Raw genomic sequence first — 23,667 nt, forward strand, 5'->3', positions numbered from 1 at the left:
TTCCACCTCATATTGATGAGAATCTCCCGTTCCACCTCATCATCATGAGAATCTCCCGTTCCACCTCATCACCATGAGAATCTCCCGTTCCACCTCATCACCATGAGAATCTCCCGTTCCACCTCATCACCATGAGAATCTCCCGTTCCACCTCATCACCATGAGAATCTCCCGTTCCACCTCATCATCATGAGAATCTCCAGTTCCACCTCATCACCATGAGAATCTCCCATTCCACCTCATCACCATGAGAATGTCCCGTTCCACCTCATCACCATGAGAATCTCTTGTTCCACCTCATCACCATGAGAATCTCCCGTTCCACCTCATCACCATGAGAATCTCCCATTCCACCTCATCACCATGAGAATCTCCCATTCCACCTCATCACCATGAGAATCTCCCGTTCCAACTCATCACCATGAGAATCTCCCATTCCACCTCATCACCATGAGAATCTCCCGTTCCACCTCATCACCATGAGAATCTCCCGTTCCACCTCATCACCATGAGAATCTCCCGTTCCACCTCATCACCATGAGAATCTCCCGTTCCACCTCATCATGATGAGAATCTCCCGTTCCACCTCATCACCATAAGAATCTCCCGTTCCACCTCATCATGAGAATATCCCGTTCCACCTCATCATGATGAGAATCTCCTGTTCCACCTCATCACCATGAGAATCTCCCGTTCCACCCCATCATCATGAGAATCTCCCGTTCCACCTCATCACCATGAGAATCTCCCGTTCCACCTCATCACCATGAGAATCTCCCGTTCCACCTCATCAACATGAGAATCTCCCGTTCCACCTCATCATGATGAGAATCTCCCGTTCCACCTCATCACCATGAGAATCTCCCGTTCCACCACATCACCATGAGAATCTCCCGTTCCACCTCATCACCATGAGAATCTCCCATTCCACCTCATCACCATGAGAATCTCCCGTTCCACCTCATCACCATGAGAATCTCCCGTTCCACCTCATCACCATGAGAATCTCCCGTTCCACCTCATCACCATGAGAATCTCCCATTCCACCTCATCACCATGAGAATCTCCCATTCCACCTCATCACCATGAGAATCTCCCGTTCCAACTCATCACCATGAGAATCTCCCGTTCCAACTCATCACCATGAGAATCTCCCATTCCACCTCATCACCATGAGAATCTCCCGTTCCACCTCATCACCATGAGAATCTCCCGTTCCACCTCATCACCATGAGAATCTCCCGTTCCACCTCATCACCATGAGAATCTCCCGTTCCAACTCATCACCATGAGAATCTCCCATTCCACCTCATCACCATGAGAATCTCCCGTTCCACCTCATCACCCTGAGAATCTCCCGTTCCACCTCATCACCATGAGAATCTCCCGTTCCACCTCATCACCATGAGAATCTCCCGTTCCACCTCATCACCATGAGAATCTCCCGTTCCACCTCATCACCATGAGAATCTCCCGTTCCACCTCATCATGATGAGAATCTCCCGTTCCACCTCATCACCATAAGAATCTCCCGTTCCACCTCATCATGAGAATATCCCGTTCCACCTCATCATGATGAGAATCTCCTGTTCCACCTCATCACCATGAGAATCTCCCGTTCCACCCCATCACCATGAGAATCTCCCGTTCCACCTCATCACCATGAGAATCTCCTGTTCCACCTCATCACCATGAGAATCTCCCGTTCCACCTCATCATGATGAGAATCTCCCGTTCCACCTCATCACCATGAGAATCTCCCGTTCCACCTCATCATGAGAATATCCCGTTCCACCTCATCATGATGAGAATCTCCTGTTCCACCTCATCATGATGAGAATCTCCCGTTCCACCTCATATTGATGAGAATCTCCCGTTCCACCTCATCATCATGAGAATCTCCCGTTCCACCTCATCACCATGAGAATCTCCCGTTCCACCACATCACCATGAGAATGTCCCGTTCCACCTCATCACCATGAGAATCTCCTGTTCCACCTCATCATGATGAGAATCTCCTGTTCCACCTCATCATGATGAGAATCTCCTGTTCCACCTCATCATGATGAGAATCTCCCGTTCCACCTCATCACCATGAGAATCTCCTGTTCCACCTCATCATGATGAGAATCTCCCGTTCCACCTCATATTGATGAGAATCTCCCGTTCCACCTCATCATCATGAGAATCTCCCGTTCCACCTCATCACCATGAGAATCTCCCATTCCACCTCATCACCATGAGAATATCCCGTTCCACCTCATCACCATGAGAATCTCCCGTTCTACCGCATCATGAGAATCTCCCGTTCCACCTCATATTGATGAGAATCTCCCGTTCCACCTCATCATCATGAGAATCTCCCGTTCCACCTCATCACCATGAGAATCTCCCGTTCCACCTCATCACCATGAGAATCTCCCGTTCCACCTCATCATCATGAGAATCTCCCGTTCCACCTCATCACCATGAGAATCTCCCATTCCACCTCATCACCATGAGAATGTCCCGTTCCACCTCATCACCATGAGAATCTCTTGTTCCAACTCATCACCATGAGAATCTCCCATTCCACCTCATCACCATGAGAATCTCCCGTTCCACCTCATCACCATGAGAATCTCCCGTTCCACCTCATCACCATGAGAATCTCCCGTTCCACCTCATCACCATGAGAATCTCCCGTTCCACCTCATCATGATGAGAATCTCCCGTTCCACCTCATCACCATAAGAATCTCCCGTTCCACCTCATCATGAGAATCTCCCGTTCCACCTCATCATGATGAGAATCTCCTGTTCCACCTCATCACCATGAGAATCTCCCGTTCCACCCCATCATCATGAGAATCTCCCGTTCCACCTCATCACCATGAGAATCTCCCGTTCCACCTCATCACCATGAGAATCTCCCGTTCCACCTCATCAACATGAGAATCTCCCGTTCCACCTCATCATGATGAGAATCTCCCGTTCCACCTCATCACCATGAGAATCTCCCGTTCCACCACATCACCATGAGAATCTCCCGTTCCAACTCATCACCATGAGAATCTCCCATTCCACCTCATCACCATGAGAATCTCCCGTTCCACCTCATCACCATGAGAATCTCCCGTTCCACCTCATCACCATGAGAATCTCCCATTCCACCTCATCACCATGAGAATCTCCCATTCCACCTCATCACCATGAGAATCTCCCGTTCCACCTCATCACCATGAGAATCTCCCGTTCCACCTCATCACCATGAGAATCTCCCGTTCCACCTCATCACCATGAGAATCTCCCGTTCCAACTCATCACCATGAGAATCTCCCGTTCCACCTCATCACCATGAGAATCTCCCGTTCCACCTCATCACCTTGAGAATCTCCCGTTCCACCTCATCACCATGAGAATCTCCCGTTCCACCTCATCACCATGAGAATCTCCCGTTCCACCTCATCACCATGAGAATCTCCCGTTCCACCTCATCATGATGAGAATCTCCCGTTCCACCTCATCACCATAAGAATCTCCCGTTCCACCTCATCATGAGAATATCCCGTTCCACCTCATCATGATGAGAATCTCCTGTTCCACCTCATCACCATGAGAATCTCCCGTTCCACCCCATCACCATGAGAATCTCCCGTTCCACCTCATCACCATGAGAATCTCCTGTTCCACCTCATCACCATGAGAATCTCCCGTTCCACCTCATCATGATGAGAATCTCCCGTTCCACCTCATCACCATGAGAATCTCCCGTTCCACCTCATCATGAGAATATCCCGTTCCACCTCATCATGATGAGAATCTCCTGTTCCACCTCATCATGATGAGAATCTCCCGTTCCACCTCATATTGATGAGAATCTCCCGTTCCACCTCATCATCATGAGAATCTCCCGTTCCACCTCATCACCATGAGAATCTCCCGTTCCACCACATCACCATGAGAATGTCCCGTTCCACCTCATCACCATGAGAATCTCCTGTTCCACCTCATCATGATGAGAATCTCCTGTTCCACCTCATCATGATGAGAATCTCCTGTTCCACCTCATCATGATGAGAATCTCCCGTTCCACCTCATCACCATGAGAATCTCCTGTTCCACCTCATCATGATGAGAATCTCCCGTTCCACCTCATATTGATGAGAATCTCCCGTTCCACCTCATCATCATGAGAATCTCCCGTTCCACCTCATCACCATGAGAATCTCCCATTCCACCTCATCACCATGAGAATGTCCCGTTCCACCTCATCACCATGAGAATCTCCCGTTCTACCGCATCATGAGAATCTCCCGTTCCACCTCATATTGATGAGAATCTCCCGTTCCACCTCATCATCATGAGAATCTCCCGTTCCACCTCATCACCATGAGAATCTCCCGTTCCACCTCATCACCATGAGAATCTCCTGTTCCACCTCATCACCATGAGAATCTCTTGTTCCACCTCATCACCATGAGAATCTCCCGTTCCACCTCATCACCATGAGAATCTCCCGTTCCACCTCATCATGAGAATCTCCTGTTCTACCTCATGATGAGAATCTCCCGTTCCACCTCATATTGATGAGAATCTCCCGTTCCACCTCATCATGATGAGAATCTCCCGTTCCACCTCATCATGATGAGAATCTCCTGTTCCACCTCATCATGATGAGAATCTCTTGTTCCACCTCATCATGATGAGAATCTCCTGTTCCACCTCATATTGATGAGAATCTCCTGTTCCACCTCATCATGATGAGAATCTCCTGTTCCACCTCATATTGATGAGAATCTCCTGTTCCATCTCATCATGATGAGAATCTCCTGTTCCACCTCATCATGATGAGAATCTCCTGTTCCACCTCATATTGATGAGAATCTCCCGTTCCACCTCATATTGATGAGAATCTCCTGTTCCACCTCATCATGATGAGAATCTCCCGTTCCACCTCATATTGATGAGAATCTCCTGTTCCACCTCATATTGATGAGAATCTCCCGTTCCACCTCATGAGAATCTCCTGTTCCACCTCATATTGATGAGAAACTCCCGTTCCACCTCATCATGATGAGAATCTCCTGTTCCACCTCATATTGATGAGAATCTCCTGTTCCACCTCATCATCATGAGAATCTCCCGTTCCACCTCATCACCATGAGAATCTCCCAAAGCTGCTCTGCTGGATGTAGATCTGGTGACTGTGGAGGCCGTTGGAGGACAGTGAACTCATCGTCATGGTGGAGATGATGTGATCTTTGTGACATGGTGCATCATCCTGCTGGAAGTTTCCATCAGTTGTATTCATAAATAGCTTTGGTGAGTGAGCAGACAGCAGAACTAGAACTTTACCTTGTGGCTCATAATCTAGAAGTCAAAAATTTTAACAAATAAATGTCTGACTCCATGTGTAATGAATCCAATATATAGGTATCACATTCTGAAACGACTTATGGAAAATGTTTTCATAATATTCTCATTTTCTGCGATACACCTGTAGTTATGATGGAACAGACTTGCTGAACAAAAGCATCGATCCACACCTGGTTTTTGTTTTCTTCACCGGTCACACATTAACAGATACTTAAACATCCTGACCAACCCTGCAAGTGTTGCTTCAGAGGTGTTCAGATAAACCTGGTGGTTCCTAGTATGACACAAATCAGCAGTGAACTGGAAGACGGGCTTTCCACCGCTTCCTTTCGCAGACAATCCCACCTTTCAGCCCAGAACCTCTGGATAACTGGACATGGATCTCCATGGCGTGACGGAGTGCGTTTACATGAGGAAAAGAGGAATTACTTCAAACTTTCAGCCACTTTTCATGAACTTCTAAAAGGAGTTTTTCCTGCATTCATGCAGCCGTCATGGTGACGATAGTTCTCCTGACTGCTAAGCGGGTCTTTCAGAGCCGAGAAGAAGTAACAGCGATGCAAAAACAGACAGAGACCAGCTTTTTTCACATATTTTATTCAGAGGTCAGAATCCAAGTCATGCAGGATGCGTAACATTTCCATCACCTGTCAGCCGAGTATCCAGTTCAGTCAGCATTTCTCACATTCCTACTGTTTTCATCTCCACCCTAGAATGGTTTTTATCTAAAGACTACCAGTGCATTTACTGGTAAAACCTCCTAGTTAGCTCTGTTAACTAGCAAACACTGCAGATGATCCGACAACATGTCCATCCTCAATAAGCTACAAAACAGTAACCACGTCGTTAGTCGTACCAGCATCTTCTGGACTGGTCTGACTGGACTTACCTGTTCACTGTGGGGGTCTCCAGCAGCGCTTTCTGGCCTTCCACCATGTCACACGCCTTAGCTTAGAAATTTCCCTCGTTTCCTTCTGCGTTCAGCGTGGGCATTTAGGAGGGGACATGTTAGTCGTTGCATGGCTGACAAACGCTGCGTGATTTCACACGACGCCACGGAGACGTCGTTTCATCGATGAGACGACTTGGACAGTTCGTCGCTTATTTTTCCAGAAACGAACAGACGATGACAGGAATCTTACAAGGTGGATTTTACTGGCAAGCATTTTGATCGCATTTGTGAAGCTTTACTGTAATCTGAAGGTTTGAAGATGTTTATTGGCTGTTAGTTTATATACATCCACTAGTTCCTACATGTTGTATCTTCACAGGAACGCCACTGAGGCTCGACACCAGGTGAGCCCTACGCAGACCCAAACAGTTCAGTTAGACCTCATTTAGCTTCTACACAGATCGAAAGAGACAAAAACCAAAATGAGAAAAAGAAAAAACGCCCAAAATACAAGACAATAATCATTAAAAGAAGCAGGAGGGAAAAAAACGTGTAAAAACTGTCCCAACCATTAAAAAGAAAAACTGCCGACGTCAGCAAGTGGTTTCTTCATGTGAGCGTCGCAGGGAAACATAACGCGCTCAGCCGCAGACAGAGGAGGTAAGAGTGACGTGCATCCAGAGGCGGCAACGCAGTCGCACGACGATCCTGAAAGAAGAGCAAATGACACAAATGAAGTCGCTGAAACTCTGAGCCACCGTACGTCCATTCTAATCATTTTCATGGTCGACGTTCGGCTTCTTCCAGTGGAAACTTAACGCTTTTTTCACATTTTAACACTGATCATCTCTGCAAACCCAACAAGACCTGAAGCATGTGGGACATTAGTCTGTACGTAGATGGACGCAAACTTTAAATACCAGCTCCCATTCTCACCTTCACATGACGACGTCTGGCTTAATAAGTGTAGCGTGAAGGCGGTGGCGGCGGCAGCCGGTCGGCGTAGGGGTCCCTGGCACGTGGAATTCCATATGCAGGGACCCGGGAAACCGGGGAGAGGCGAGAGCGCTCGTAGGAGTAGCCGTTACCGGCCGGGGGAATCGGCGCGCTGGGCGCCCTGCTGACTGGGCTGCGATCTCGGGAATAGTACGGTGATGGAGGAGGCGGTGGAAGGGGTCGGCGCTCATAAGGGTCGAGCGACGAGCTCATTGGATGGCCTCGGACAACGGCTGGGGGTGGAGGTGGGGGTGGTGGGACACCAGAACGCTGATCCTCATAGGGGGACATGCCATACGGACGGGCTCGGTACTTCTCATAGTAATCTACGACGCTGTATCTCTCCCTGTCGGTCTCGTAAGGACGGTCGGGATAAACAGCTCGTCTGGGGGGAGGCGGGGGCAGAGGGGGGGCGGGGTAAGCTGGGGGCATTATGCGGCCCCTCATGTAGCTGGGTGGAGGCGGCTCGGGATGCTCCCCTGGATAGCGCGGAGGCCAGTAGCCGCCGCCGTCTGGAGGGGGAGGAGGATAGTCGTCGTGCTCCTCATACTTGGGCCGACTCTTGGAGATCTGGACATGGATGCGTTTTTCTGGAAAAAGTGGGAAAAGTGTAAATAAACTGGACAACACATCTTTTTGTCTCCAATGACCTTCTCTCACCTTGAAATTCCGAGTTGTCCAGACCTTTGATGGCATCCATGGCCTCGTCGTAGTTGGGCATGTGCACAAAAGCAAAGTTCTTCACCACCGCGCACTCCGTGACCGTACCGTACTCCTCGAAGAGCGCGCGCAGCTCGTCGTCGCAGCCCTTCTCCACGTTGGCCACGTGCAGCTTCACCGAGCCCTGGTTCTTCCCGTGGCTGGCCTCCACGTTGATCGGCGTCCCGTGGAGCTTGTGCAGGTGCAGGGCTTTGATGGCTTTGGTGGCGGCCTTGCGGTCGTCCATGTGGACGAAGGCAAAGTTTTTAATGATGGCGCATTCGGTGACTGTTCCATACTCCGTGAAGAGCTCCTTGATTTCATCCTCCGTCGCCTCCTGGGGCAGATTTCCTACAAATATCTTCACCATCTTTCTGGATCTGATTCAAACAGATGAAGACGGAGACACAAATGACGGGAAAGGGGAGGAAAAAGCAAAATATGCGGTTTAGGTGGATAAAGGAGGTCACGTGTCTCCCCTTTTATCTGTTCAGTTAGCCTGGATGCTAACTCATTTACATACAACAGGCCTTGTTCCAATTTAACATTAGTTTAATAAAACCAGATTATTTAAAATAACTGTGCATTTTACTGGTAGTTTTAAACATATTTCCAGATATTTTAGCAGTGAGGAATCAGAAGTTTCGGGTTGGTTTTATGGTTAGCCGCGCTAGCTTTGGTTAGCTTCAGTTAGCGTCGGTTAGCAGCGATGCTAAGTCGCACAAAAAAAAGCTCGTAACACAGACACAGAAAAACACACGAAGAAGCCTATCCATAAATACATAATACTGTATTCGATCCACGTTAAATAACTCGGGTTTTATTTATACCTTCTTATTCGATGGCTTCCAGAGAAATATTGTCCTTTTGGCGACTTCCGGATGGTTGGCCCGCACAGAAGACAAGTTACGTGAGCTAAGTCGTGTCCTCGCGCTTTTTGTCAAAGCTGGAAGAGCAACAGCGCCACCAGCCCTCGAGGAGGACGCTGAAGTTAAATAACACTTTGAGGTTGTTTAGTTTATTTACACAAAAATCTGTGTGTAAACAGAACATTTGTCCGAGATTTTATCCTCGTTATGCTGTGAAACTTTGTCAAGTTCTGATAAAGGTTTAAAAAGAATAAATACAGAATAAACTGCACGTTTTTACATTAACAGGAACATAAATGAGACACTTTGATGCCCGATTTGTTTTTATCAACCTGGTTTATCTATTTCTTTGCTTTGCGCCCTCTTATTTTAGCTTCTTTTTTTTTAATATATATATATATTATTTTTTCATTGATCTGTTCGTTGATGTTAATCTATTTTATATACATATATATATTTGCTTTTTTACAGTTTTCGGTTTCCTGATATTTTTTCCTGTATTTCTGTTGTTTTTATACATAACTTCAGCAAATAAATTGAGCAAGCAAGATGCCTATTCCTATTAATTACATGAAGGTAGGTAGTGTTTTTAACACTGGAAATGCAACAGTTAAACTGTCCACAGGAAGGGTCAGAGGAAGCTCTGCTTCCTCAAATTGCTCAGTGTATGAAGCAATATGAGTATATTTAATGAAGCTGTGTGAAAGTGCAACTCGTATAGATGGCTGTAGAATGACTAACACTATTCAAACCGAGCTGCCTGCTGAGCAGGCTGATGGAAACTCATATAAATGTTAAAGATTTTGCAAAATCACAAAAAACAGGCACAATTTCATGATTGAGGGTGTTCAGGCAGAGGCTTCTTCATCCTTGCTACCCGATGCAATGACTGATAATTGTTATAAAGCAAATTTTAGGTGTTAATAGAGCTGTAACGTTGCACGTCGACCAGAAAATTCACTAAACACCAGCCTGTTGTGCACGTAGTCATCGGTCTGTGATGGACTGGCAACCTGTCCAGGTGAGCCCACCTCCTGCCTGATGAATGCTGGATTAGACTCCAGTATCCCTGCGACCCTCAACTGGACTAAGCAGTTAAGAAAATCCATTATAAATATTTGCTATCAGTGTTATTACTGGTAGTATAACGAGGAAATGAACCTCATGAATGAAACATAAAACAAGGAAACTTTTAGATTGTTGTAAATATTTTATTTAATAAAGTTAGGATTCAAAATGACAATACATGTGAAAATGCTGCACATATGTGCCACTGATCAGATTAGCTTCCCACGGTGCTGACATCAGATTCCAGCTCATTAAAATCATTCAGCCTGTTTAACCTCCTTTTAACCAAAATGCTGCAGATTCATCCTTTACAGGCAAAACCTCGATGATGACGTCACGATACAGGCGGGTGACAAAATACCATCATGTCTGCAAGACAGTGAACCTAAATGTGTATGTGGTGTGTGAAACACGCAGTTCAGAGATCAATGTGATCATTTCATTGTATGAAACAATTACAGGCATCATGACTGTTAAACCAATCCGTGACCCGTTCCGCCCCTTCGACTCAGTCTGCTGTGGTTGCTGTTTAAAATACCAAACGCATAATTATTCATATTTAACATTAAATGGCCATTTATTTGCATGAAGTTGCCATTTTTATGAATTAAATTATGTTTAGGATCTGAAGTTTTCTTTTGTACTAAAAACTAATAAACACCTTAATTCAGATGATCTAAATCTGAATCCCTGTAACATGTATTATATGAAAAATAACTCATCTTACTGTGTAGATGTTTTAAAAAAAACTTTACATGATCAAATTGGAATTTAAAGGATTAAATACTTTAATTACGTTTGTTTTTATATGGATTGACACAGAGAGATCTGGGCTTAGAAAGGTGGTTGGAGTATTATCCGATGCTGATTTTATAGCTGTTCACCAGTCCAGGTCCTCGGGGCCCGTCGCCCTGCTGGTTGTCAGACTTTAACACACCTGAGCTTAACAAATACGTTAACAGGCTGCAAAGAACCTGAATCAGACGTGTTGGAGCAGGAACACCTAGAAGACATGCAGGGCAGGCGGACCGGAGGACCAGGACTGAGGAACACTGAAGTAAACATCAGTAAACTTCCTCCTGATGTCCTGCTGACCTGGAAGAACTTCTCAATAAAAATGTCCAAGTTTGTTCTGGAGTGACTCCCAACAAAATGTTTAGCAGTTTATTACCGACACCAACAGCAGCATCAGACTGCAGCCATACCGCCATGTGTGTGTTTATATATATCATATTCACATGTATGAAGAGAGAAAGGTGTTAGGTTTTTTAGTATGACACCAGAATAAAGTTAAAATCTTTATAATTTCTGGATCAACTTCCTCTGACCTGCTTCAAACGTTTAAATCACACAACGTTCTGAGTTCTATTATTCGCTAAAAGCTGCTGTAGTCTAACGAGGTGATGAAAGTCTGTACAACGGTTGGAGCGCCACATAACCAACAGCAGCTTGGATCTCAGCAGTTCTCGTCATGTGGCTCCCTTTTAGATCTCAGACTGCAGCCATGTCCCAGTTCCTCCCCCAGACCGAAACTAGCTGCCGACGTGTCACCGTGAATGAAGAGGATCCCCTAAGAAGCCTGGAGAACGGGTCCGAGACATCGTCTCACGTTCAGGTCTGCGTCACCAGGTCTGGCCTCGACCAGAACGCTGTTTCTCCTGCGTTTAGATCAGGGTGCCCAAGTCCAGTCCTGGAGATCTACCATCCTGCAACCTTTAGATGCAACCCCTGTCCAGCACAGCTGAGTCAAACAGCTGAACTCCTCTTCTGCATGTCATCCTGCTCTGCAGAGGCCTGCTAACGAGACACTTATTAGATTCAGGCGTGTTGGAGAAGGGTTGCACCTAAAAACAGCAGGATGGTAGATCTCCTGGACCGGACTTGGGCACCCCTAATTTAGACCGTTTCAGTAACGTTTCCACATCTCAGTTCAGTGGTCTGAGCATCATGCTGCCACACCGACTCACACAGGCGTCTGGGAATGGTGTGGCGGTTAGAGTGGACCGTTTCCAGTGGCATCAAATCAAATCCGCAGAACCTCGTCCCACTACCGCTGCTGCTCGGCTTTCTGCAAATTACTCCAGATGGAGATTAATTCTACCGAAATATCCGACATTTACATCAGCGGAGCATCAATTATTTACATTCCCTGCAAATTTATCCCAAAATCTGAGCGTCCCTGTTTTCAGGTAGTGTGTATGTAAATACATGTAAATATATGTAAATACAGAGACGCAAAAAGGAAACGTAGATCTATGTCAGCCAGTCATCCCTCTCTCTCTCTCTCTCTCTCTCTCACACACACACACACACACACACACACACGCGCGCACACGCTCTCTGATTCAGCTGGAAACTTCTTCCCAGAGTGTTTTCATCCTGCAGACATCAGAGCAGAAACACAGCAGCCACTTCCGATCCTGGGGAATTTTATTCAGACTGACATGAACATCATTTCAGCTCCTGATTAAACCAGTTTGACATGCTGGTTCTGCTGGTTTGTCACCCATCTGTACGGACAGTCATGCTTCCCTGGAACAGACTAAGATCAGCTGTAGAAGTTAGAGAAAAGCCACAAACACGCAGACGTCTCCATTCACGCCGAGGCGGTCTGTAAAGTCGCTACGCAGCAAGACGCCAACGCTGCCGGCGCTCCTTCAGAAATCCCTTCACTTACCTGTCAGCTGGGAGGCGTCCAGCAGGCTTGGAGGTCTTCCCTCCCCCCAGATAAACTAGTCCCAGACACTGAAACGCTTTTAGCACAGGGAGGGGGGGCAACTACGGCGGCCGAAGGATGAAAGTTGGAGGATGTCACACAAAACCAGAGAGGAAGGTTTTTAATCAGCGAGAACGAGTTTTTTCTACTAAATCAGAGGAAATCACTGCAGCTGGTTACAGGGATGTTTCAGCGCTGCGTTCTGATCACACTGATGCAAAAATCGACACTGAACGCTGTGAATCAGCTGCCTGGTTAACAGTTACGCTCAGCTTTCACAGCCTGAAGACTCCATTTTGCAGCAGCTGAAAAGGGGCGGGGCTTATGAGCGAGCAGATTTCCACTGATGGTGGAAGGATCACCCTATAATGCCTTCAACGAAACGGCTGGAATAAAAGCCGCCTAATTTATACGTCAACCAATAAAAACACTACAACAAATGTCACACTAAAACAGGCAGAAGTATAAAAGTAGTCCCCAAATGATAAAATCATGGACAGGTATGGACGTCGGCGGTTCGGCTCCTCTTGTGAGCGTCGCAGAGGAACGTAACGCGCTGAGCCGCAGACAGGAAGAGGACAGAGTCACATGCATCAGGGGGCGGCGACGCAGTCGGACGACAGTCCTGAAAAAAGAGCAAATGACACATGTGATCGACCTGAAAGCACGCCCTTCCATCACACATCCTCAGCCCGGCAGTTCGATTCCAGGCAGGCTGCCGTGTATGCAAACCTTCAGATCCAAATCTGGACATCGACGTGCATGACGAGATGGGGACAGCACTCAGACATTATTTAACCCTTAAAACTCCAGGCCATTTCCATGGCGATTTGTCCGCCTGTTTGTGTTTAATGCCCGATCAGGAACCTTTAGTCGTCTGGTCATGATGCTGAAACGTATCAATAAGCCCAACCAGATAGAGGAAATGCTGCATTGTCCACGCAAGTCTTAAAATACTGGCACTGAAAAGTTATTTACATGTTTTAACTTTTAGTTCTTTATGCTGCTATTTACATGCTAACCTCCCAGAAACGTCCACATTTGGCTTTATTCCAGCCATAGAGGATCATTATTTTCCTGCTTTTCTCATCACTTCCTGATCTTTGGCTGCTCCTGATTGGACGTTACCGTCAGTTTAAGCTCTCTGATTGGTGGAAAGTCTGACAGGAAGTGTCTTCATCATCATGTCCAGGTGAAAATAGGGGTCTCTTAGCAACATGATAGTGATGGTGATGAAGATGTGATAAATAATGGTGGATTTACCATCTAGTCTCTGAATAAACACTACATCTGGATTGTAGACCTCCTGGACCGATAGAAACGCTGGAAAACCTCCGTAGACCAGCTGGAGGGTCACATGACCATCTAAAACAGGTGTCTTGTTTACTACAGGGCAGCCATCTTGCAGGTTCTTGTTGTTTCCCTGCTCCGAAACACCTGAATACAATCAAATGGATCCAACAGCTGCGTATTGATTAATTCCAGTCAGGTGAGTTGGAGCAGGGAAAAGTGCAGGATAACGCCCCTGTCTCCACAGAGGAAGCGATCCACCAGTTTACCCCACAGCTAACCCCCCCCCTCCATTCCTGAGAAACGGTTGCCATGACGCTCAGTGACAGAGCGGAGTTTTAAGGGTTAACCCACCAGATCTGAACCATGCGTGACAAGCTGCCTTCAGAGGGACGAAGGGAAGTTTGAAGAATGCTTTAAACACCAGTTTAACTCCCGTTCTCACCTTCAAATGTGATGTCTCGCTTAATACGTGTAGCGTGAGGGCGGCGGCGGTGGCGGCGGCAGCCGGTCTGCGCAGGGGTCCCTCGCACGTGGAACTCCGTATGCAGAGCGCTCGTAGGAGTAGCCGTTACCGGCCGGGGGAATCGGCGTGCTAGGCGCCCTCCTGACTGGGCTGCGATCTCGGACATAGTACGATGACGGAGGAGGAGGAGGCGGTGGAAGGGGTCGGCGCTCATAAGGGTCGAGCGACGAGGTCATTAGACGCTCTCGGACGACGGCTGAGGGTGGAGGTGGGGGTGGTGGGACACCAGAACGCTGATCCTCGTAGGGGGACATGCCATACGTACGGGCTCGGTACTTCTCATAGTAATCTACGACGCTGTATCTCTCCCTGTCGGTCTCGTAAGGACGGTCGGGATAAACAGCTCGTCTGGGGGGAGGCGGGGGCAGAGGGGGGGCGGGGTAACCTGGGGGCATTATGCGGCCCCTCATGTAGCTGGGTGGAGGCGGCTCGGGATGCTCCCCTGGATAGCGCGGAGGCCAGTAGCCGCCGCCGTCTGGAGGGGGAGGAGGATAGTCGTCGTGTTCTTCATACTTGGGCCGACTCTTGGAGATCTGGACATGGATGCGTTTTTCTGGAAAAAGTGGGAAAAGTGTAAATAAACTGGACAACACATCTTTTTGTCTCCAATGACCTTCTCTCACCTTGAAATTCCGAGTTGTCCAGACCTTTGATGGCATCCATGGCCTCGTCGTAGTTGGGCATGTGCACAAAAGCAAAGTTCTTCACCACCGCGCACTCCGTGACCGTACCGTACTCCTCGAAGAGCGCGCGCAGCTCGTCGTCGCAGCCCTTCTCCACGTTGGCCACGTGCAGCTTCACCGAGCCCTGGTTCTTCCCGTGGCTGGCCTCCACGTTGATCGGCGTGCCGTGGAGCTTGTGCAGGTGCAGGGCTTTGATGGCTTTGGTGGCGGCCTTGCGGTCGTCCATGTGGACGAAGGCAAAGTTTTTAATGATGGCGCATTCGGTGACTGTTCCATACTCCGTGAAGAGCTCCTTGATTTCATCCTCCGTCGCCTCTCGGGGCAGATTTCCTACAAATATCTTCACCATTGTTTGGGATCTGATTCAAAGAAATAACAGAAGAAGAAAATGGAATAAAAAAACATCAGTCTAAGGATTTGTGGTGATATATAAGCAGCTATAAATGAAGGGTAAAATATGGAAAATCTATTTAAATAAAGGATTTGTTTAAAAAAAAAAAAAACACTTAATCTGACTGCATCACAAAAACAGCTGCTTTTTGTGTACACAACTGTCCCTAATACATCCATACAATCTACAGGCTGGCCGAAGCTTATTTGCAATACAGTTTGATTTATCACATCTTTAACAAATCCACTATTTAATTATAAGAGTCCTAATATTCTTGTTTTTGTTAATTTCTATTTCTGTTTTTGTTCTTATTGATGTTTGAGGGGGCAGTCTTGATCCAACTAGCTTTAATCATTTCTCTGATTTATGACGTCACAATCATTAATAATGAAGTTATTGTAAATCTTAACGTACCACAATTCTTGTTCTGTGAGAAGAAATTACAAAAAAGGTTAAAATAAAACTCAATAAACAAATATTCTATCAGCTAATATGCTAACCAGGCCACGCGCACATCGCGGGACTCACTCGCGCAACGCATCCGGTGTCCACGCGACAAACACGATCATCAGAAAATCCAGACATGTAAAATAAAAGCCGACATACAAAAAGAATGAATTAAAAAGCACATTTTATTACCTTTTAACGCCTCTTTACCCCTGCCGAGAAATATAACCTTTTTAGTGTCGACGTCCGATCAACTGCGCCTGCGCGAAGAGCGGGTTTCATTTCTTCTTCCCCGCTTTTTTCCGGTATAAATCCTCACAGCGCCGCTTCCAGGTTAGGGGACAGCAGTGCATCAGTACGACTACCTACAGTAGTAGGTTGAATACAGTACTACTACTACTACTATTATTATTATTATTATTATTATTATTATTATTATTATTATTAGGCCCGAGCACCTTGGCGGTGCGAAGGCCTATTGTAATTGCAGCGTTTATTATTATTATTATTATTATTATTATTATTATTATTCTCCTAATAAATGAATTGCTTTTTTGGAGGCCTGAACATGCTCAAAAACTCACCAAATTTTGCGTACCCCCCCAAGGGAATGCGAAAAATTTGATATTTTGAGGTGCTCCAGAATGTTTGGGCGAAACTGAATGAGAGCGCCACCTATTTTAGGTGCCCCGCCACTGCATGTCATTAATCTTTATGAAAATTCATACACATGATCTACATGCTAGGGCGAACAAAAAATCCTCTTAATGTCATGGTGAAATGTCGACAGGAAGGCGGCCATTTTAGGTCACAGTCAATATTTTGGCGTTTTAGCACCTCGCATTTTAACGAACTCGTCCTAGAGCTTTTATCCCACTGAGCCACAAATTGCTCAGGATGTTCAGGAGGCATGTGTGATTAAATGTTGTGTTATTTCTTCTAATAGGAGACTTAGTTTACGAGGGGCGGGGCCTCAAAGTTTGATGTCTCGCCATGAAAAATTAAACGGATATAACTCCCACATAAAGCAACATTTCTGCACCAAATTTGCTAGATATGATGGCAGTCCCCTCCTACAGAGTTCTATATGTCAATATTTTGATTATGAAATAGCCACGCCCCCTGGAGGTCAAAAGTGTTGTTTTTTGCTCACACACCCATAACTCTGGCTTGGTGGACACCACATGGCCCAAATTCACTCAGGCATCACAAAACATGTTGGTGAAGAGATCTTATAAAGGACGTTGCTCTACGCTGCACGGCGTGCCCGTGACGCCATGGCGAAGTTCCATGCGGCGGCGTGACATCATAAATCACTATAAAATTGTCAATTTTGATCTGATCACCCTAAAACTTATAGGGATTAATAAGGGATCAGTCCTGAACAGATTAATGTGACCATTGCTGGTGTAGACCTAAACTCCGCCCACTTACAACAGGAAGTGTTTTTTTGCACGTTTGAGGGTCATGCTTCTAAGCAAATGGTCCAAAACACTTGAGCCTCCTCCAAAACATGTCAAACCCTTTCATGATGCCACAATAAAAACCTCAAGTCGCTACGCTAAACGGGACATGGCGAATGGCGGTCCAACGCCATGAAACAGGAAGTACCTGTGACCAAGCCATGGAACCTTGGACCGCAACCATACTTGCCATGACTGATGACAGTAAGGCCCTGAACTAAGCCCCATTGAAACATAATGGAATACATGGAGCATGTCTCTATAGCGCCCCCTACAAAATTTCAATCAATCAGCCCCGCCCACTACATGGACCGACATGGATAAAATTCAGCACAGTTGGAGAACCTTCCAGTACCTTCAAAAAAGTCTCTTGGACATATGGGCTAAATTCAACAGGAAGTCGGCCATTTTGAAAAAGGCGCCATTTTTGGGGTCATTTCTTTGCCATGCATTTTAAACAACTCCTCCTAGGGATATTGTCCAACTGACACCCAACTTGCACAGGATGCTCAGGAGGCATGTGTGATTTAAAGTTGTGTTATTTCTTCTAATAGAAGATTTAGTTTAGGAGGGGCGGGCCCTCAAAGTTTGATGTCTTATTAACAAAGACTTATTGCTAAACCTCCCACATAAAACAACATATCAGCACAGGAATCGACACATTTGATGCCAGTCCCATGATGAACAAAATCTACAATGCAATAATGGGACTATGAATTAGCCCCACCCCTTGGCAACAACAAGTGTCTGATATCGTGAACCAGGAAGTACCTGTAACAAAGCCATGAAACCTTTGATCTTCACCATACTTGCCATGACTTATGACAGTAAAGTCCTTAATAGAGTAAAATTACAATATAGTGGAGAAGATAGTAAATGGCTCCATAGCGCCCCCTACAATATTTTAATTAATTAGCCCCGCCCACTACATTGACTGACATGGTTATGATTCGGGAAACTTGTAGACGCTCCCAGTACCTTCAAAAAAGTCTCTTGGACATATGGGCTAAATCAAACAGGGAGTCGGCCATTTTGAAAAAGGTGCCATTTTTGGGGTCATTTCTGTCATTTTCTTTACCATGCATTTTGAGGAACTTCTCCTAAGAATTTTGTCCAACTTTAACCCAAATGAGTCAGGATGCTCAAGAGGCATGTGTGATTAGAAGTTGTGCTATTTCTTTTAATAGGGGATATCATTTAGGAGAGGCGGGGCAGCAAAGCAGATGTGATGCAACAAAAAGAAAAACTGACATAAATCCCCCAAAAAACAACCAACCTTCACCAAATTTGCTACAGATGATGCCAGTCATATCCTTCACATTTGTGCATGTCAATAATTAGATGATAAGTTAGCCCCGCCCCTTGGTGACAGGAAGTGACCCTTCATAAAACCTAAATGGTCTGAAGTGCAGTCTGGCTGCACTTTAGGTTGAGAGAGGCATGGGAAGGATGTTGCCAGGGGAGGCGGTGGCATGATGCCGAGCGGCGCCATGGTGCGAGGGCCTATATCACCGCCTGCGGTTTTAATTATTATTATTATTATTATTATTATTATTATTATTATTATTAATAATAATAATAATAATAATACAGATTAATGACATAATTTGTTTTATTTATTTAAATTAGTCACCGACATTTGTAACAACTGAATAGGACATTAGGACAAAACACCATTAAATTAGCTTATTTAGTAACATTTTGTCATTTTACTAACAGTCTTTTTGCTTCCCTCTTGATGTTTCTTCCTCAGCGTTTCCATTTTTATAGCAGGGTTTGTAGCTTGAAAAGAATGTCACCATTTGGTTAATGTATAAACAGTTTCTCTGTCACAGTCAGCTTCCCGTAACAGTTTGCAGCTTGTTGCAACCAGGTTGCAACAGAGTGGGTTGTCGTGGATGCGATGATGCGTTCAGGGACATCCGAATACGTCGGAGGTATAAATGTAAAAAGCAGTTTCTGTCAAATTTTCGTTTTCTTGTTTATTTTTCTTTTTAGTGCGTGTGTGTGCACTTGTTTTAGTTTTTACTTTTATTTTTCCGTGTCGTGAGAATCTACTACTTTAGACAGATTTGGATACAACAGTACAATCCCAACAATCAGCAGTGTACTGTTTATGTATGAATTATTTACATTAAAACAAAGTCTGCGCTGTTTCTTGACACCCATTCATCCATTATATGAACCACTTAGTCCAGTTCAGGATCACGGGAAGCTGGAGTTTATCCCAGCAATCACTGGTGGAGAGGCAGGTACACCTGGACAGGTCACCAGTCCAACACACAGGGCCACACACACACACACACACACACACACACACACACACACACACACACACACACACACGCACACACACTCCTGGGTATCCTTCAGACTGATCTGTTAACCTAACATGCGGGTCTTTGGACAGTAAATCAGATGATTCATAAGAAAAACAGACTTTTTTTGTTCCATTTTAATGTTTTTTTTTCTTCATTTCAGTTTTTCATCATTTCTGTTTAATTTAGTGGCTTTTATTTAGCCATTTTATTGGAAAGTAGTTTGGTGCAAAATCTTTTATTTTCACTTTTTGCTTCTAGCCTAACACAAGGATCACTTACAAATAATATATGTATGATTTAAAAAAAGATAAATAACCGCTTTTATATGTTCTTGTTATCATGGCAGAAAATGTTTAACATAACGTTCATGTTCTTTGAAATGTGTTTTGGGGGGTTTAAGGTGTTTTTAATGTTTTGTTTTAGGGACAACTCTGTAAATGAAGTTTCCTATGAGAGGCAAAAAACAGATTTCTTGTCCTGACAACATTTAGTGTTGCGGCAAAGATAAATATTATTATGGCTCCTACCTTTAACGTGAGAGAAATTAGAGTTGTAAACGATGCATGATGGAAATAAACTGTTTTTCTCTTTGTACGTGAATGCAGCAGAGCTGTGAAGGGGACACGTGAGATCATGACGACAGCAGTGAGAATAAAGGAAAGCAGCTTGAAAAGCTCTCGGGAGTTTTCCTGTGTCTACCAGCACCACCAGAACCACCAGTAGCACCAGCAGAACCACCAGTAGCACCAGCAGAACCACCAGTAGCACCACGAGAACCACCAGTAGCACCGTTAGATCCTCCTCATCCTCAGACTGCTCTCCTCCTGCGCTCCAGGTAAACACAAACATGTTTTTTTAGAGTTCTTAACTTTTGAATGTATGTAAAACTTTTTTTCTACTGATTTCTGAGAAGTTGATTTTCAGTCTTTCTTGTCCTGTTTCTACTTTTTAACTTTTCTTGTCCTGTTTCTACTTTTTTAACTTTTCTTGTCCTGTTTCTACTTTTTTAACTTTTCTTGTCCTGTTTCTACTTTTTTAACTTTTCTTGTCCCGTTTCTACTTTTTTAACTTTTCTTGTCCCGTTTCTACTTTTTAACTTTTCTTGTCCCGTTTCTACTTTTTAACTTTTCTTGTCCCGTTTCTACTTTTTAACTTTTCTTGTCCCGTTTCTACTTTTTAAACTTTTCTTGTCCTGTTTCTACTTTTTAACTTTTCTTGTCCTGTTTCTACTTTTTAACTTTTCTTGTCCTGTTTCTACTTTTTAACTTTTCTTGTCCTGTTTCTACTTTTTAACTTTTCTTGTCCTGTTTCTACTTTTTAACTTTTCTTGACCTGTTTCTACTTTTTTTTTTACTTTTTTTAACTTTTCTTGTCCTGTTTCTACTTTTTAACTTTTCTTGTCCTGTTTCTACTTTTTAACTTTTCTTGTCCTGTTTCTACTTTTTAACTTTTCTTGACCTGTTTCTACTTTTTATACTTTTCTTGTCCTGTTTCTACTTTTTTTTTACTTTTCTGGTCCTGTTTCTTTTTTTTCTTTTTTTTTTAACTTTTCTGGTCCTGTTTCTACTTTTTAGCTTTTCTTGTCCTGTTTCTACTTTTTAACTTTTCTTGTCCTGTTTCTACTTTTTAAACTTTTCTTGTCCTGTTTCTACTTTTTAACTTTTCTTGACCTGTTTCTACTTTTTATACTTTTCTTGTCCTGTTTCTACTTTTTTTTTACTTTTCTGGTCCTGTTTCTACTTTTTTTTTTTTTTTTTTTAACTTTTCTGGTCCTGTTTCTACTTTTTAACTTTTCTGGTCCTGTTTCTACTTTTTAGCTTTTCTTGTCCTGTTTCTACTTTTTAAACTTTTCTTGTCCTGTTTCTACTTTTTATACTTTTCTGGTCCTGTTTCTACTTTTTTTTTTTACTTTTCTGGTCCTGTTTCTACTTTTTTAACTTTTCTGGTCCTGTTTCTACTTTTTTTAACTTTTCTTGTCCTGTTTCTACTTTTTTAACTTTTCTTGTCCTGTTTCTACTTTTTTAACTTTTCTTGTCCTGTTTCTACTTTTTTAACTTTTCTTGTCCTGTTTCTACTTTTTTAACTTTTCTTGTCCTGTTTCTACTTTTTAACTTTTCTTGTCCTGTTTCTACTTTTTAACTTTTCTTGTCCTGTTTCTACTTTTTAACTTTTCTTGTCCTGTTTCTACTTTTTAAACTTTTCTTGTCCTGTTTCTACTTTTTAAACTTTTCTTGTCCTGTTTCTACTTTTTAAACTTTTCTTGTCCTGTTTCTACTTTTTAAACTTTTCTTGTCCTGTTTCTACTTTTTAAACTTTTCTTGTCCTGTTTCTACTTTTTAAACTTTTCTTGTCCTGTTTCTACTTTTTAACTTTTCTTGTCCTGTTTCTACTTTTTAACTTTTCTTGTCCTGTTTCTACTTTTTATACTTTTCTTGTCCTGTTTCTACTTTTTTTTTACTTTTCTGGTCCTGTTTCTACTTTTTTTTTTTTTTTTTACTTTTCTGGTCCTGTTTCTACTTTTTAGCTTTTCTTGTCCTGTTTCTACTTTTTAACTTTTATTGTCGTGTTTCTACTTTTTATACTTTTCTTGTCCTGTTTCTACTTTTTTAACTTTTCTTGTCCTGTTTCTACTTTTTAACTTTTCTTGTCCTGTTTCTACTTTTTAACCAGCTCTTCTTCATGATGAGCGTGTCTCAGACTGTGGAGACGGAGGAGGATCTTCTCACTTGCCTCCACATCCAGTTCTACCACCCTCACCAGACTCATAAAGCCCTGTACGGTTTACTGCCTCTGGGGGTCAGATGTAGACACCCGGCCGATGACCCCCTCAGGGTGGGCCGGGATGCCCAGGCCTGCTCCTACGGACTGGTCGACCCACGCGTGTCCCGCAAGCAGCTGGCCCTCCACGCCTACCGCTCACCCCAGAACCCTGACATGCTGTTCAGCATCCAGAACTTGAGCCAGAGGGGACGGATGTCAGTGAACAGCTCATCGCTGGACTACCTGGAGAGGATGGATCTCCCGGACAAAGCTCTGATCCGGTTCGGGGAGTACGAGATGCTGGTGGTCCGTGAGTCTGGAGACGCCAAGGCCAGCTTTGAGGTGGAGTTTGGCGTGCTGGCGGTGCCTCCATCCAGGGAGACGTGCACCTGCGTTGCTGCTGTGACACCTGTCATGGACTCGGGCTTGATGAGCAGCTTTGCAGCCGAGCTCAGGCTGGCTGGTCCTCAGGAGACGGACGAGACTCTGAGCTGCTCATGATGAACCAAAACTTCTTCATCACAGTTTTATTTGTATCTGTTACATTTCAAGCAGGATGGGCTGTGAAACAGGATCCATTTACAGCTTTTCTTCAAGCTTTAACCTTGGAAATGCTGCTGCTTTCAGTGCCTCAAAGCTGTTTTATACTTTTTCCACCTGAGAAAATAAAGTTGTTCTGCTTCGTTTGAGCTGTGGACCTCCAACCATCTGTGCAAAGTTTTTATCTCAAACACACAGCAGTGGAGTCTGGAACAACAGGGTTTTCTCCATCTGACTGATAAGAGAAAGAAAATGCATGAAAGTTCAGCCACTGATGTAAGTTCACAGGAACTTCTTTCTCAGGTGAATTTTAACGTTTAAAAGCTTATTTCTGGTTGAAACCAGTGAACAGCAGGAGTTTCAGTGTGACATAAAACGCCATAAAGGTGGAAAGTTGTTGTGCAACCTGGTTTTGTGACACTGCACACTCCTCAGGTCCATAAACCGCTACGTCTGGACAATTAAAGAAATAAATGATTATACCTGGAATGAATCTACTGACGGGAAAGGCAGTGTCATGTCCTGCCGTAACCATAGCAACAATCAGTGCTGACAACAGGAATGTCTCTGCAAACTGAAGCCTTGCATGTCATGCAGGTCGTTGCGTGACCTGGAATAAACTGGAGGAGGAGGAGACCATGTTGGAGGA

The 23,667-nt window shown here is 44.5% G+C and overlaps 3 protein-coding genes across 4 annotated transcripts; 1 reads left to right on the top strand and 2 right to left on the bottom strand.

The window, feature by feature from the left end:
- Positions 1-5,965: 5,965 nt before the first annotated feature.
- rbm4.3 (RNA binding motif protein 4.3) lies at positions 5,966-8,869 on the bottom strand. The gene is made up of 4 exons (XM_079257310.1): positions 8,775-8,869; positions 7,906-8,324; positions 7,186-7,835; positions 5,966-6,957 (listed from the first exon to the last, which is right to left on the bottom strand). Exons 2-3 carry the CDS (start codon positions 8,312-8,314, stop codon positions 7,207-7,209), a joined length of 1,038 nt encoding a protein of 345 aa, XP_079113436.1. The 5' UTR covers positions 8,315-8,324; positions 8,775-8,869; the 3' UTR covers positions 5,966-6,957; positions 7,186-7,206.
- A 1,149-nt stretch (positions 8,870-10,018) lies between these two features.
- On the bottom strand, positions 10,019-16,233 carry LOC306769363 (RNA-binding protein 4.1-like). 2 transcript variants are annotated; one of them, XM_079257946.1, is made up of 4 exons: positions 16,127-16,233; positions 15,037-15,455; positions 14,333-14,966; positions 10,019-13,222 (listed from the first exon to the last, which is right to left on the bottom strand). In XM_079257946.1, exons 2-3 carry the CDS (start codon positions 15,443-15,445, stop codon positions 14,353-14,355), a joined length of 1,023 nt encoding a protein of 340 aa, XP_079114072.1. In that variant the 5' UTR covers positions 15,446-15,455; positions 16,127-16,233; the 3' UTR covers positions 10,019-13,222; positions 14,333-14,352. The 2 variants fall into 2 exon arrangements, with proteins under 2 accessions (XP_079114072.1, XP_079114071.1); XM_079257945.1 differs by having other exon boundaries at positions 10,019-14,966.
- Positions 16,234-20,438: 4,205 nt separating this feature from the next.
- tifa (TRAF interacting protein with forkhead associated domain) lies at positions 20,439-23,156 on the top strand. Its single transcript, XM_079257744.1, has 2 exons — positions 20,439-20,553; positions 22,389-23,156. The coding sequence occupies exon 2, from the start codon at positions 22,398-22,400 to the stop codon at positions 22,977-22,979; it is 582 nt and encodes a 193-aa protein (XP_079113870.1). The 5' UTR covers positions 20,439-20,553; positions 22,389-22,397; the 3' UTR covers positions 22,980-23,156.
- Positions 23,157-23,667: the final 511 nt, after the last annotated feature.

This window comes from Telmatherina bonti (genome assembly GCF_933228915.1).
Source record: "Telmatherina bonti genome assembly, chromosome: 18".
NCBI classification, from domain to species: domain Eukaryota; kingdom Metazoa; phylum Chordata; class Actinopteri; order Atheriniformes; family Telmatherinidae; genus Telmatherina; species Telmatherina bonti.